The 13,907-nt window shown below is 45.3% G+C and overlaps 3 protein-coding genes across 3 annotated transcripts; all 3 read right to left on the bottom strand.

The window, feature by feature from the left end:
• Positions 1 to 1,522: 1,522 nt before the first annotated feature.
• On the bottom strand, positions 1,523 to 5,833 carry CCR75_000491 (uncharacterized protein). Its single transcript, XM_067958598.1, has 5 exons — positions 3,361 to 5,833; positions 3,041 to 3,278; positions 2,611 to 2,982; positions 2,457 to 2,520; positions 1,523 to 2,392 (listed from the first exon to the last, which is right to left on the bottom strand). Exons 1-5 carry the CDS (start codon positions 5,022 to 5,024, stop codon positions 1,887 to 1,889), a joined length of 2,844 nt encoding a protein of 947 aa, XP_067817915.1. The 5' UTR covers positions 5,025 to 5,833; the 3' UTR covers positions 1,523 to 1,886.
• Positions 5,834 to 6,287: 454 nt separating this feature from the next.
• CCR75_000492 (uncharacterized protein) lies at positions 6,288 to 7,838 on the bottom strand (the record flags this gene model as incomplete). The annotated part of the gene is made up of 5 exons (XM_067958599.1): positions 6,288 to 6,524; positions 6,590 to 7,067; positions 7,132 to 7,425; positions 7,502 to 7,692; positions 7,761 to 7,838. 5 exons carry the CDS (start codon positions 7,836 to 7,838, stop codon positions 6,288 to 6,290), a joined length of 1,278 nt encoding a protein of 425 aa, XP_067817916.1.
• Positions 7,839 to 9,621: 1,783 nt separating this feature from the next.
• Positions 9,622 to 10,140, bottom strand: CCR75_000493 (uncharacterized protein; the record flags this gene model as incomplete). The annotated part of the gene is made up of 1 exon (XM_067958600.1): positions 9,622 to 10,140. The coding sequence occupies one exon, from the start codon at positions 10,138 to 10,140 to the stop codon at positions 9,622 to 9,624; it is 519 nt and encodes a 172-aa protein (XP_067817917.1).
• Between the last annotated feature and the right edge of the window lie 3,767 nt (positions 10,141 to 13,907).

Consider the following 13,907-nt stretch of genomic DNA (forward strand, 5'->3'; position numbering starts at 1 on the left):
TCTCATTCGAAGGCTCATAATCAGCCGCCTGACGGGTATCAGGCGACTGTTCCATCCTCCCCGAGTCGGCCATTTCGTCCGACTCGCACTCATAATCGACCTCTAAAGAGGGGTCGTACTCACGTGGTGAATCACCACGTGCACTCGCAACACCAAGTGTTGTGCGAGTGGAAGACACTACGGTAGACGGAACGTCTACCGCAAGAGATAACAATGCGTCACCCGCGGCTGCACGAACCGCAGCCGAAGGTTCAACACTATCCTCACCCCGCATGAATTGTTCCTTCATGCGATGGAATTTAAAATGATGGATCTGACCAATCAAAATCATTTTAAAAATTAAGTGTCATTTAGCGACCACTCCACCTAATGACATTCAGAGTGATTGTCGTTTAAGGGAGGGGTGATGTAACGGGGTGTATCGTTACATGAAATTAACAATAAAAGATTGTTAATTAATATTATCCAAAAGGTAGATAATATTTGGAGGAAATTACTTTAAATAGTAATTTCCTGAATTCTTATCCATAAATAGGTATAGACCATTATGTCTATTTATTCCGCAGACTAATCAGCTGTAGAAGTAATCAAAGAGAGTTACGAGATAAGATAGATAAGAATTCATTTACATGTTTAGTATTAGTTTATAGTTAAGACAACATTTACAAAGATAGATTAACAAGACACTTAACTATATTAATACAGTTTTCATTTTACACTCTTAAGCTAACTTGCCTTAAGAGAAGTCTTCCTCTATACGTACAGTGTACGTCACCTAACGAGAGGCACCACTCACATCTGAAGCAGTGTGAAGTGGACTTGTACTGAAACAGTACAAGTCGCAGTGCCCCGTTACATCTATGCTGGGGTAACCTTCGCTCATTTTTAATTCTGTTGTCAAAAGTGATCTTGGCCTTTGCACACACACCCTCACTCCAAGAATTCCGAAATATTCAGAATACCCAACAACCCATGGTGTAATCCTTAAATATTTTTACAAATGTGTGATCTACTAACGTACCCGCATCTTTTGCACCCACCCGCGTCCAGATCCAACCGTTCCTAAAAAACGCGAAGCATACACAGGTTTCAAACATTGGCAATATTCCCAAAAGACACAAATGACCAAAATGCCGATGTTCCGCCATAATTGGCGCTGAGAAGAAGAGAGGTAGGGGCGCGGCGGTGAGGTAAAGTGATGTGATTATGCTCTGCGCAACGGTTTTCCGTGTATATATATATATATAGGCTATAGCCAGGGGCATTTTGGTCATTTATAAAAGTACAGGGATATTTCCGTCTTTTCTGCATTTGTCAGGGGTATTTTGGTACTTTTACCTTAATTCAGTTTTACTTTTCCCTAATTCTAATCCTTTCAATCACCTTTGGTAGCTAAAGATACTTAGAAACCTTCCTCCGTCTCTTCTGTACGTAAAGTTTTGAGGCATCTGTAACGGGGCACCTTTCACTAGTACTGATCAGTACTAGTGAAAGGTGCCCCGTTACAGATCAAATTTCCAGAGCTATAAACTGGCGTATCATTAATAGATTGATTGCACATAGGGCACCGCTAGGAACGCGCCTGGTGGCTTCATTGTGTGGTAAGTCGCAGCGCAGCTTCAAGGGCTACGGCTGGATCTTTGCGACCAGCAAATAGCGCACGCTGCATTTCGAGATCAATACGAAGAGTCAAAACTAAACCATATTCACTTTTTGTGTCTCGATAGGTTAGGTTACTCTTACTACTTGGTATTTAGGATACGCTTTAAATCAAATCACGCTTAAATATAATGATAGTATGCACTCACAGCGGCAGCTTACTAATAATTTGCATTTCCGCCGGGGAAATGCCACTCCGTCTGCTTTTCTCTTCGCTCACAGAGTCGTTACAAAAATGAAGATGAGCTGAAGGCATCCAAATCCTCGCTCAGTGTGGCGTCGTGTAGCTCCACATCATCGTCTCGAGCCAATTTCTCACGAACCATAGCAAGCTGAGCAATTCGAGCAAGCTTCGCTTCACGACCTCTCTCCTCACGGACACATTTCTCCTCAGCAATCTTTGCAGCTTGCTCAAGCTCTTGCTTCCGCCGCTCAGCTTGCTCACGCTCCTTTTCCTTCTCGCGCTGCTCAATTTTGCGACGATTCTGCGCCTCAAGCTCATCCGTGCGCTCCTTCTCTTTTTGCTGAATTTTCTGCTGCTTAATTTGCTCCATTGAGCGCGCAGATAACCACAAAGAGCTCGTTGACTGACTACTACCGTAAGACTTGCCAATTAATGGGGTGCCATCAGGATTCTCTTTTTTTGCAAGCATGCTCCAAGCCCCGCGATTTTCTACACGAAGTGGTTCTAAGCTCGACAACTGCTCGTCGCGAATCTTATTTGCAGCATCCGCTAAACACAAGAAAGCATTTATTCAGATTGTGTACTAGAAAGTTGGTGTATATAGACTACGCACCGGAATGAGAGGAAGTAGAGTGGTCCACATGAGACAAACTTGGGGCACTCGCAATCGGAGAAGACTATAGCATAGCATGTAAAGCGATTACTTAAGTGAATTAAATTCCTCAGCTTAAAAGACTCACTCGCTCAATAATATTTCACAAACCCACCCTTTCGAGAGGAACACCACCTTCATCCTCTGAATCCGAGTCACTATCGCTGCCACTATCCGAGTCTGATGATTCGGATGAGCTAGAAAAACTGTCCGAAGAGGTCTCTCCGCTCCTTTTAAGCGCGCCAATTTCTGTGTCAGCATCGACGTCTGTCATAGGCACATCTTGATCGGGGCGCCGATCACCAGTCTCGCCCGTGCGCAGTCCTTTTAAAGCTTCGCGATCGATTGCAGCCAGCTGATTTTTTAGTTCTTCCTTGCGGTGTCGGATATTTAACGCAGCAACTTTTGCAGACTTAAGACGCTTTTCAGCAGGCTGCATCTTCGACTTTTTCGTCGGACGCTTTCGTTTTCGTCCAATGCCATTTTCCTATACAATGGCATATAAGTACTTGACAATCGAGCAACCTACAGCATTAGATTCTTACCCTCACGTATCCTTCCAGCATGCGCAAGCAACGAGTATCGAACGCATTGATGTCTAACTCAACTTCGTCATTTTCGTTAGCAAGCTTTGCTACGGGAACAGCTTCTGCAATAATCTGGAGCACCCGATTGATCTTATCTTGCGGGAGCACCTTGATATCGGAGCTTAGGCGAGCCTTGTCCATTTGACTCATAGGTTCATTAAGTTCCTCTTCAGTCAAATCTTCCATCTTAAATGGTCTAAAAACACGTGCAAGTGCAGCAACTAGACAGTTAGTGCACACATATAGAAGCACCTGTGGTAACAGATACCACAACGTACTTGGCAGCTTTAGCAGATTTCGAACTGGCAGCTTTCGTCATACTCGGTTGCAGCTGTTCTAAAGTCGCTTTGAGACGTTCAATATCCTCCTTTAACGACATAATTAAGCCCGTATCTTCGCCAGATATTTGACGCTTGGAGTTTCCTTTTGTACCTTTGCCACCTCGAACCCTCTTCGAAGAATGAATGCCTTCTGCTTTCCGCTCCGTTTTTAACTTCAAATCGGAAAGCTTATTCTTCGTAGAAAACTTTAAATTCAGGCTCTTGAAGCGCTTCTCAAAATCATCCACAAGCTTCCGGGCATAGATATGTACTTGACTATGGGCTGCATTATATAGCATCGCGTTCTGAAATGTCAGTCGCACATGCTCTGCAAAAGCCGCCGGACTGACGTAAAGACCGGACTCTAAATTGTTGCGGATAGTGCCAAGATCCATCGGTTCTTTTATAACCTGATAATAGTCCGGGATGCCTAACGCAACAGGGTCCACAGGGGCCAAAAAAGGTGACGATTTAGGATTCGCCATGATACCCTTGAGCACACTAAGACATTTCTTCATACTAATCGGAGCTTGGTCTAGCTCGAGGATATTGTCTTCACGAAGGTGGGCCGGAATAGATCGTTTCCGCTCGGAGCGGCCAAGCACCAAAGACGGTGACAAATTCTCCGCTACAGGAGTGCTTATACTTTTAGGTGCGACAATCGTTGGATGAGCCAAAGGCGTCAAAACCTTCACAACATCTACCGAAGTCGTAATGGCAGCCAAGCCGGGTGCGGAGATAGGCAAAGACTTGACCTCACGCTTAACGGCCGGTATTGTTGCGCGCGAAGACCTCGCACGCCTTGGCATTGTGCGCTTTACAGGCTCCTTCGGCTTATAGACTTTGAAAAGTCGCAACTCATTCGTCTTCTTGTCCAAAAAACCGTGAAGTGTAAATAGGCCGAAGCGATTTTCGCCAAAGCCGGAAACCACGTACTGTGACGGAGTACTTGCATCGTGAACAAACCGAATACCTACGTCCGTCTCTGACACAGTTCTATGCTTTCCTTTAACCGCTTGAATTTGAAAAGAGCCGCTGTACTTCCCGTCAAAAGGCATCGCCGTAAATGTACTCGCATTCGTTTCGTATCCCAAATAAATCGGCGAGAGTTCTCCAGCCGATGCGTTCGACAATTTTGATGAGCGCGCGAGCGCCAAACCTAACATGGCCGGATGCACGCTTTCGGTCGAGCCGCGACAGATGGGAATAGCAACATTCTCCTGTGACTTCATATGAAATGTACTGACCATGCCATCAGGATTAAAGGCAGCTTCACTCATTCCCCACATTCCAGACCATACAGCTCGCTTATCTTGTATAAAGTACTTACCCACGAGCAGCGGCGCGTAGTTCAGCACCTCACGCGGGAGACTCGGTACCGGTTTAGTTTTCATAGCATTCGCTTCAGATTCACTTTTAACAGGTAAATCATTCGCGCCACTTGTATAATTTAGTGCGTTACTGTAAGCTGACGGCGGGGAAATTAAATGTGGCTCTTCTTTGATTGTGTCAGCAGATCCATCGTGTTTAACGTTGAGCTCCTGCTTTATCGAGTGGGAAGCTCCATTAATATTAATGGCGATAGGATCAGGCTTCTGCTGAGTCGTGTGTTCGACCATCATGACACAAACGTGCACGCTATGTTTTGCGCGGGGACCAAACGCGCGATAAGGGTGCCCTTGGGGCGCCCCCGATGTCCACGAAGTGGTGCTGTCGTTAGGGCTTGTAGGGCTTGCCACTTCAATGCGCGTCTCGTGATATATCGCGTTTTTGTCGCCTTTAAAAGCCTGGATAGACTGAACAACCTCTTTCCGAGATACTTCTAAAATTGGATCGCCTATCGTGACAGCAATCGTAAAATTGGTCAAAGCCCCGTAAATATTACTGCTGTAGCGGCAGTCTAAGCTGGAGGTGCAAAAAATAATTCTGTTGTTACGGTTCGCGAGCCAAGCACTATTTCAGAAATGACCCTAAGTTGCCTTAGCGCGAGAGTGGAAAGTACTCTTGGAGTGGTGGTCACTCCAAAAGAGAGCGCAGGGGCGTCTAATCGGGGAGTCTTGCCTGCCACCGCTTGATTGCTTTTGAAAATGACTGAAATCGTTTCTAAGAAAGCGAAGAAAAAAGCATACTTGAAAAACCTCGGCGACCAATCAAGTGACTTAGGTATACATGTAGTAGGACTCTTAAACCTTGACCTCCCCATATCAGGTATGGCAGGGATCATTTTGCCCACCCCGTTAAAGACGATCATAATCTTTGCTCTTGTAGCCCGGTAGACCGCAGAGATATTTCACGAGTACCAGTGTAACTGCAGCAGAAGCGGAAGGCTTATGCTGTCCATCAAATCATTAAGACAGTTGACAGGCGTCTGCATACTGCTCTCCAGCAGTCGCACGCGTACGGCCAAACTGCCGCCCATATTGAAACCCCCTCCCAGATGAATTGCACCGATTGGCCAATCGTGTTTATTCGCAGTCGGCCGCTTGCTAAAGATTGCATCTTTTAATAATGTATATATTTAATATTGAACTTATCATACCAGTACGTATTGGCGGGTTTGGCCTCTTTAGAAATGTGCCAACCGCACTTATTTCGTGTGAGAACGCCATGCTGTTCTTTCGAAAATAAATGCCAACAGGCCATTGTGGCAGAAGTATAAAATCATGAAAATGTGCTATTCGTAATCTAAAGCAGACGAGGGTAAGAAAAAAAAATCGCCAGTCATTGGTCGCCACGTGCATATTGATGTATGGTGCTTTTATAAAGGAATTTGGCATTATCGTTCAATTGTTAACAATCAAAAATCTTTTGTAAGCAAAGGTCTTTCCGATGCATGCATCGTTTGTGCCAGTTGGTACCACTCGTTGTTTATGATGAAGTTTCGATTATAGATCGCTACGTGCAAGGTCCTGTACCATATTTTTGTGATGTGATTCATTGGTGCCGCCACCAATTTCGAGCAGCTTCGAGTCGCGCCAAAGGCGCTCCACGTTGTACTCACCTACGTAACCGTAGCCGCCCAGCGTCTGTATGGCGCGGTCTGCTACTCGCTTCGCCATATCTCCGCAATATAATTTAACGCCATCCGTATCCAAGCGATTGCCCACAGAGTCTAGCTTCAGCTGCCTTTCCAGTGGATATATAACAAAAGCGAACGTTAGCTGTGTTTCATTCATTTCGTTCGAACCGCCCACCTCGCTGTGTTATACACATAAGCTCGCCCCGCCATGAATTCAGCGTACGACTCGGCAATGTTCTTTTGAATTTGGCCGAAGCTGTTGAGTATTCGACCAAACGCCTCTCGCTCCTTGGCGTAATTGTTCATAACTTCCAGCGAGCGCCGAGCTATTCCTAAGCTCATGGCTGCCAGCGTTACTCGCTCAATTTCAAGGTTTCGCATCATACACAGCACGGCGCTACCCTCTGCACCCACAACATTTTCAACGGGCACCTTACAGTTCTCGAAGACCAGCTCGGCAGTGTTAGATGCACGCATTCCGCATTTGTCCTTGATGCGCTGGCCTAGCGAAAAGCCTTCATAGCCCTTTTCAACAATAAAAGACGAAAAATCTTGTTTTGCCTTTCCCGAATTGCCTGTGCGTGCATACACCAAGAATGTGTCTCCTAATTCAGTGTCGTTCAGGGCACCATTCGTTATCCACATTCTAAAAATGAATGCAACTTGACATGTTAGAACAATACAGGGACCATCAAATCGACGACACATACTTGGTCCCGTTCAAAAGATAGAACTTGCCGCAGTCCGCCTTTGTCGCCGTCGTGCGCATGCCCAAGACATCAGTACCAACCGAGGGCTCACTCATAGCCATTCCACAAATCTTGGCACCCGAGCAAGCATCAGGGAGGTACTTTTGGCACTGTGAGTCGGATGCATTACGAGCGACATTGTTCACAAATAGCATCGAGTGTGCCAAGAACGACAGACAGAAAGCTGGATCGCTAGATGACAGCTCCTCATGCGCAATCACAGCAGCAAGCGCATCCATTCCAGAGCCACCATATCTGTCACAAAAGCAACAGACAGCAAGTCATAATCGTGTTGAGGAGGCAAAGAAAGAGGACAGTACTGTGCACAAACTTTTCGGGTGCCGTGATGCCCAGCAGTCCAAGATCTCCTAGCTCTCGAAATAGCTTGATATTAAATTTTTCTTTCCGGTCGTGCTCCAAGGCCTGCGGGTCCACCTTTGTTTTGACAAAATTTGCAAGCATTTGCCGTAGTGCGCCGTGCTCTTCCGTCGGTGTAAACAGATCAAGCTCCTTAATGGACGACTAAGAAGCAAGTATTTCATATTAAGTGCTTAAATTTACATCATTCCCCGTTAAAGCATTCAGCGCACCATTGGCCGTGAGAGATCGCGTTTTGCGTTATATGCGCAGCGAATTGGTAGCAAAGGCTGGCGAAGTTGACGGCGCATTATTAGCGGAAATCGAAGAATGTGCAGCTTTTTTCGGCATTCATTTAAAGAGGCAATTAATGTGTGTTACTTCAACTTGAAGGAAGGCTTGCACTGTTTTCATCATCCAGCTGCTAGGATGCAGCGGAAATCTTACCGGTAATAATGTCATTAAATGAAATGAATTGAATTACAGAACAACATGCTGATTGTTTTGAGCGAGATTCAGGCATTTCAATAGAATTTTGGGAGGGGGATGCTAGAGGGATACTCTCGTAAGTTACACAGCTGTTTGGCCTTGAAGTGTTTTTGCAAACTTTTCGTTAGTAGTGTATCGGTAAAGCCGGCGGCTAATCACGGAAAATTATCGTTTTTTGCTTTTCCTACACAGTACGGATAGCAAAGCCGGCGTTTCACGATAAGCTGATTTAATTTTTGAATAATTTGCGTCGGGCGTCTTCATTGTCGATTTTCATGATTCCACGAAAAATCCATTGGCTATTTCGGCTCATTGTTCTGTGTGTTGCTACGCAGCAAGAACCTTCTTCACTTGCCAATCGACGTCGGCCAATGTTGCTACAGTTTCGCACCATCTTTCCTACGAGCCTTTAAAAACAGCTCGACAATCTTTTTAGTCCTTTGTCACCGAAAACGTAAATAGTAATTACTATGGTCTAGCCATTCGTTATCCTGGAAGCGCTTGATTGTGCCCGCTATGCATTTAGCTTTTAAAAAAAATGTAAGTGATGCGACACTTGGTTGCTCAAATTCAGAAAGTGAAGGCTTAAAAGAATGCGAATACTACTTAATGGCTCTTGAAAGGTTTTTCTACAAAGTCAAGAATGCTTAGAAGAGGTGGGCATTTAAGGAAAAGGTTGGACGGAAACAATCGATTGTGAAATACTGCAGAAACAAAAAAAGACGGCCATCGCCTCTTTTGAAGCGATATTCAGCTCATTCTTGCTGAAGGCACGACAGGCATTTAGAAGAAGCGTGAAGCTTTTTTAGAGAACGTCAAAAAGAATGAGTGTCGCTTGGAAAAGTACAGATTTGCAGCCCTTAATTGTTAAATGCGAAAAAAAGTTGGATGATGCAGCGGAAAAGGAGCGAACAAAATTATATGTCCATTCAGATGCAGCAGATGTCGAGCTTTAGCAACAGCTTAGCATTCAACGTCGTCGGTTTCAGGAGGAGGCTGGGGCACCACGGAACGAGTCAATTGTTGCCTTCCGTCGACTCATTTTTAAGGAAGTGGACGACAACACATAAAAATTCTACAGGTTGCAGCTGAAAAAGTGCACAAAGAAAAGTAGGGAAGATGTCAGAATTGTGAACAGGATTTTATAGCTCGGCGTGAGCAAATAAGTATCGAATGTGAGGGGATAAATTAGATGATTTATTAAATCGTCTCCAGAAGAGCAGCAGCTGCATGAAAAAAGAATTAGCATACGTAAAGTAGCAAATCAGCATTCTGCTCACGGACAGCGAATACGTTAATTGCGACAGAGTGTCTATTGCGTTTTGTGAAGAGTACGCCATAATGGAAGGTCTCCTTCCGAATCAAACGGAGATGCTGCGCGATGAGAACGACACCGCGCTACGACCAAAGTTTTGTCGAGTTGTGAGACTGTTCATAAAAAATTGACAATAGTTACTAAATAAGCAACAGGTAGCATATGAAACTTTTCGACAGAAGTATAAAATCTCAAAACTATATGAATTGGTGATTTTAATGCAATAAGGATAAAGGTTAGTACGGCATCAAACACGAACTAGTATGGAACAGTGCTAAAACAAAATCACTTCACTTCTTCGCTACCTTCGCAGGCTTCTTCGCGGCCGACTTCTTCACCATCTTTTTCTTGATAGTCTTCGGCTTCTTAGACGAAACCTTCTTTGACTTCTTAGCGATCTTCTTCGCAGTAGGCTTCTTAGCGTTCTTCAGTGACTTCTTTGAAGTCATCTTCTTGGCAACACTTTTCTTAGATACTAGCTTCTTGGCTGGCACGGAGAGAGGTTTCTTTGACGAAGAGACCTTCTTCACAGGAGATTTAATAATAGGCTTCTTTGCTACCTTCTTCTCGTCCGCAGCAAGCTTGAAAGAACCCTTGACCGGCACGAGCTTGCCTGCCTCAACGCCACGCTTAAGGGCAATATTGAGACGGGACTTTGAGTAGCTAGAGCCCTTCTTGGCAGCTACAAATTTGTCGATCGCGTGGCGAGATGAGCCTGAACGCTCCTTTAACGCAAGCACAGCCTCTTTGATGAGATCGTAGTAGCCAGGACCAGCGTTGGCTTTTTTCATGGACGGAGGGGACGGCATCCTAGTTTTTGGTAAGAATTGAAAGTACTTGTGGGCTCGAGTCAGGAAATTCACTTATAAAATGGAAAATACCAATGAAAAATCTCGTCGACAGGCCCGTTAAAGAGCAGGTTTGACTCGATCTGTGTATGGAGCGCGGACAGTAGGCACCTAAATTTAATCGTTCGACCGCAAAGATCCACCAATCAGCGCCTCTTGCACGAAGACATTTAAGAAATTGAGCTTGGACCTCCACCAATCAACGCGCGCATTAGGCAAAAACAGCGGATGGAGAAACGAAAAAAGGAGGGGACACCAAATAAAACATCACAACCAATTTAAATGTAGCGCTCCGCCTACTGCAGTTGTCAAAATAAAACTTGTTACGCAATGCTCTAGCACACTCAATCTCCGAGACATTCACTTAAGAAACAAAATAGCCTTTCTTTCGATTTGCCTAGAGAGCAAGACTTTAAGACCTTCAAACCCGGATTGGAAGTCTTGGTGTTTTCTTACTAATACTCGATATTTTCTCAAGTTGTTCTCGGAAACAAGTACATGTCCCAAGTCTAGTCGCTCAATCGCTCAATCTCAAGTATGTGACGATATACATTCGCGCTTATGTGACATTGTAACACAACACAATTTGATTTTGTAAGCACTCGAGACTGTAACCGTTTTTATTTTACTTGTTCAATGCATGCCTCCAAAAAGAGCGGCATTCAGCATTAAAGACCGATTTTATTTTCGTATGTAACGTTGAAATATCACAAACCATGTTGAGAAGCAATCGTCTGCAGCACTTTTAATTTATAAATAATTCCTCGCTTACTCCTCCCCAAATCGAGCAGGACTCGCCTTACTTATAACGGATTTGTCTACACAGTGAGTACTTTGCGCATCTCCTCAAAGCTCATCCTGTCTAGGGGAACTAATGAATCTCGAAAGTCGGTGAACCTTTTGTAAACTTGGACGCTGCGTAACGCCGTGTGTGCCGCTTGCTTTGGGTTCATCACATATTAATAGTATTGGCTTTTGACGGTAGCGTACGAGGCGATGAGCGTGTTCTCCATGGCATTTTGCAGACTGCTGTATTGTGTGATAATCGATATTCTCATTCTCACTCGATCACTATACATCTAGCCTATTCGCATTTACAATCGCCAGAGATCGTTTCGTCTCTCGCTCTCGCTGCCTCGTCAGCCGCGCTGGCTCCATTCGCAGTCAGCTGCCGTGTGCTTGACTCGTCGTCTTCCAACACTCCTCCCTCGGCACGGCACTTACATCAATCCGATCTTTTCTCCCGTAGCTCCGCAACCCTTGGCGCCGGCACGCTCTTAGTCAGCAGGTCTGCGACCATCCCCTTGTCGTGACGCACTCCGGCTTTACGATTACCTTCGAGGTCGTGTCGCGCACGAACTTCATCTACCGCTTGGGGTGCTAACCGCTGCAAGCGGGATATGATAGCTCGGATGACGGATGAGCAGTTGATTGTAACCATCGACTAAGTCCAATGCACTCTACATTGTACATCCCACCATATTGTTCTCATCCTTTCTAGGAATGGGGGTTTGTGCTGGTATAGTGGCAGCATTAAGCTTATTATAAGCATGTACAATTCGCCATTTGCATTTGGCTTTTTGACATATAATGTCGGTGTCGAATGGGAGACTTGCTCTGTAACGGAGCACTATGACTTGTACTGTTTCAGTACAAGCCCACTTCGCACTGCTTCAGTTGCGAGTGGTGCCTTACGTTATTTCACGTACACTAGTACGTGCACAGGAAGACTTCTCTTAAGGCAACTAGCTTTAAGAGGGTAAAATGATAACTGTATTAAATATAATTAAGTGTCTCTTGTTCTATCTTTGTAAATGCTAACTTAATTATAATCTAATACTAAACATGTAACTGAATTCTTATCTCTATCTTATCTGTAACTTTCTCTTTGATTACTCCTACAGCTGATTACTCTGCGGAATAAATAGGTATACGTGGTGATTCACCACGTGAATACGACCCATCTTTGGAGGTCGACTACGAATGCGAGTCGGATGAAATGGCCGACTCGGGGAATGGAACAGTTGCCTGATATACGTCAGGCGGCTGACTATGAGCCCTCGAATGAGAGGGCTCATTCTGATAGACGAGTAAACAGTCTATTTCGATCCGACGATGAGGATGATCCCTCATCGCCCGTACGATCTCCCATACGGCCACCTGCACGTGTTTATGTGCAAGGTGACGACGATGGCGTAAGCCATCGTGAGAAAAGTTCTTGTGGTGCTCCTGCTTCAGTGGGTACCACTCAGGGGAGTGAAGACAATAAAATGTACAATTTCGCTCCTGAAAAGAAACCGTGGCTTTTGCCAGAACGGCTTATCAATAGCTTGTCTGGAGAAACTACTCCTCACAATAAATATCCATTATTTATTGCGACAAAGTTACATGGCCTTGATCCCAGCGCGAAGAACTTTCGCGCTGAGGAAGATTTTATCTCGATGCTTTTCTTAAGCATCGATGGTTTAGAGGCAATAATAAGCGAGATAAAGTCTCGCTTATGCAAGCTTGGAGTGCGTTCATTCGCAATGTTAAAGACATTGGACGCGAAGCTTGGCTTCAAAAACTTAACGCGAATCGCGTTAAATTTGAGAAAAGAACTCCAACCGGTGCAAAGTATAAATTGCATCGGTTGTCACGTGAGGCTGGGCTTCCATGCCTCACGTGGGGTGACCCCTGTCCGTGTTGTGTAGACAACTCGAAGAGGGTAAAAGGGGATGTCTATTCCCTTTCTTCGCCCTGGGGAAGGGCTCGCATCTCTATTGAGATGCGTGACGCGATTGACGTTTTGCAATCGATTTACAAGCGCCAGGGGCGCGTGTTTTCCGATGGGCCTTCTGAACCATCGGGTGGGTCTCGTCATACTGACGGACGAGGCCCTCAACGTCAACAATCAGCTGGGAACGAGGTTCCCAGCTGTCATGCGAAGGTGGATAACCTCGCCAGCGAACAAGATAACTCGTTCGCTGCCCCTTCACATCACGGGTTCTGGATACGTACCGCAAGTAAACGCTGACCACCGTGGGAATCCACCAAAGGTTGTGGTGGTGGAGGGAAAATTAGATCCGAACCGTATGTCGGATCTAATGGTCGAGGATTGACAAAATCGATCACTTCCTCCATGATTTGGAGGAGGGAATTGACCACGAGCGCGGCAAGCGTCGCTCGTTGGAGCAGACGGTGCAGGCTCACCATATCGAGCGGTTGGAAGACCGTTCGAAGAGTGCGTACTCCATGTTGGAGTACGAACGGAAGTATCATGCTGTTCGCGATGAGCTGTCCTCAGCTCATCGTAGTTTCGAGGATATTCGGAACCGGCACGAGAATTGTCAGGTTCAACATGAGAACCTGGTTCGCGATCACAAGAATCTTTTGGGGATTCTTGAAAAGGGTGGTCACATCCGTCCTCGGAAGAAGCCGCGTACTGATGGTACGGGCGGAGCCGACCAACGTAGAACGTAAAAAAAAGATGCGTTCGCATCCTACGTGGCAATTCTATTGTGTACGCATTGCCTCTGCGACGCAGTACACGGAAAGGACCAATGAACTTGAGTAGTAGTTTACTGCTACCCACATTAGTGACTAATCGCTTAGGTAAGTTTACCGTAGAGAGTAGCACTAGATCATTAATTTTAAGTGAATGAACATTTGCTCTTCCATATTTGTCTGCATTCCGTTTCTGTCGGTCCACTGCGTTAGCAATGGAATCCTGAACGAAACGGATTATT

Source organism: Bremia lactucae, linkage group LG6 (genome assembly GCF_004359215.1).
Source record: "Bremia lactucae strain SF5 linkage group LG6, whole genome shotgun sequence".
NCBI lineage: Eukaryota > Oomycota > Peronosporomycetes > Peronosporales > Peronosporaceae > Bremia > Bremia lactucae.

Bases quoted from the DNA above. Each gene is read 5' to 3' on its own strand.
- CCR75_000491 (XM_067958598.1), bottom strand. From the start codon at position 5,024: ATGATGGTCGAACACACGACTCAGCAGAAGCCTGATCCTATCGCCATT. The intron at 3,279-3,360 runs GTACGTTGTGGT...ACGTGTTTTTAG, and splicing joins AAATCTGCTAAAGCTGCCAA to ACCATTTAAGATGGAAGATT. The intron at 2,983-3,040 runs GTAAGAATCTAA...GCCATTGTATAG, and splicing joins TGCTGGAAGGATACGTGAGG to GAAAATGGCATTGGACGAAA.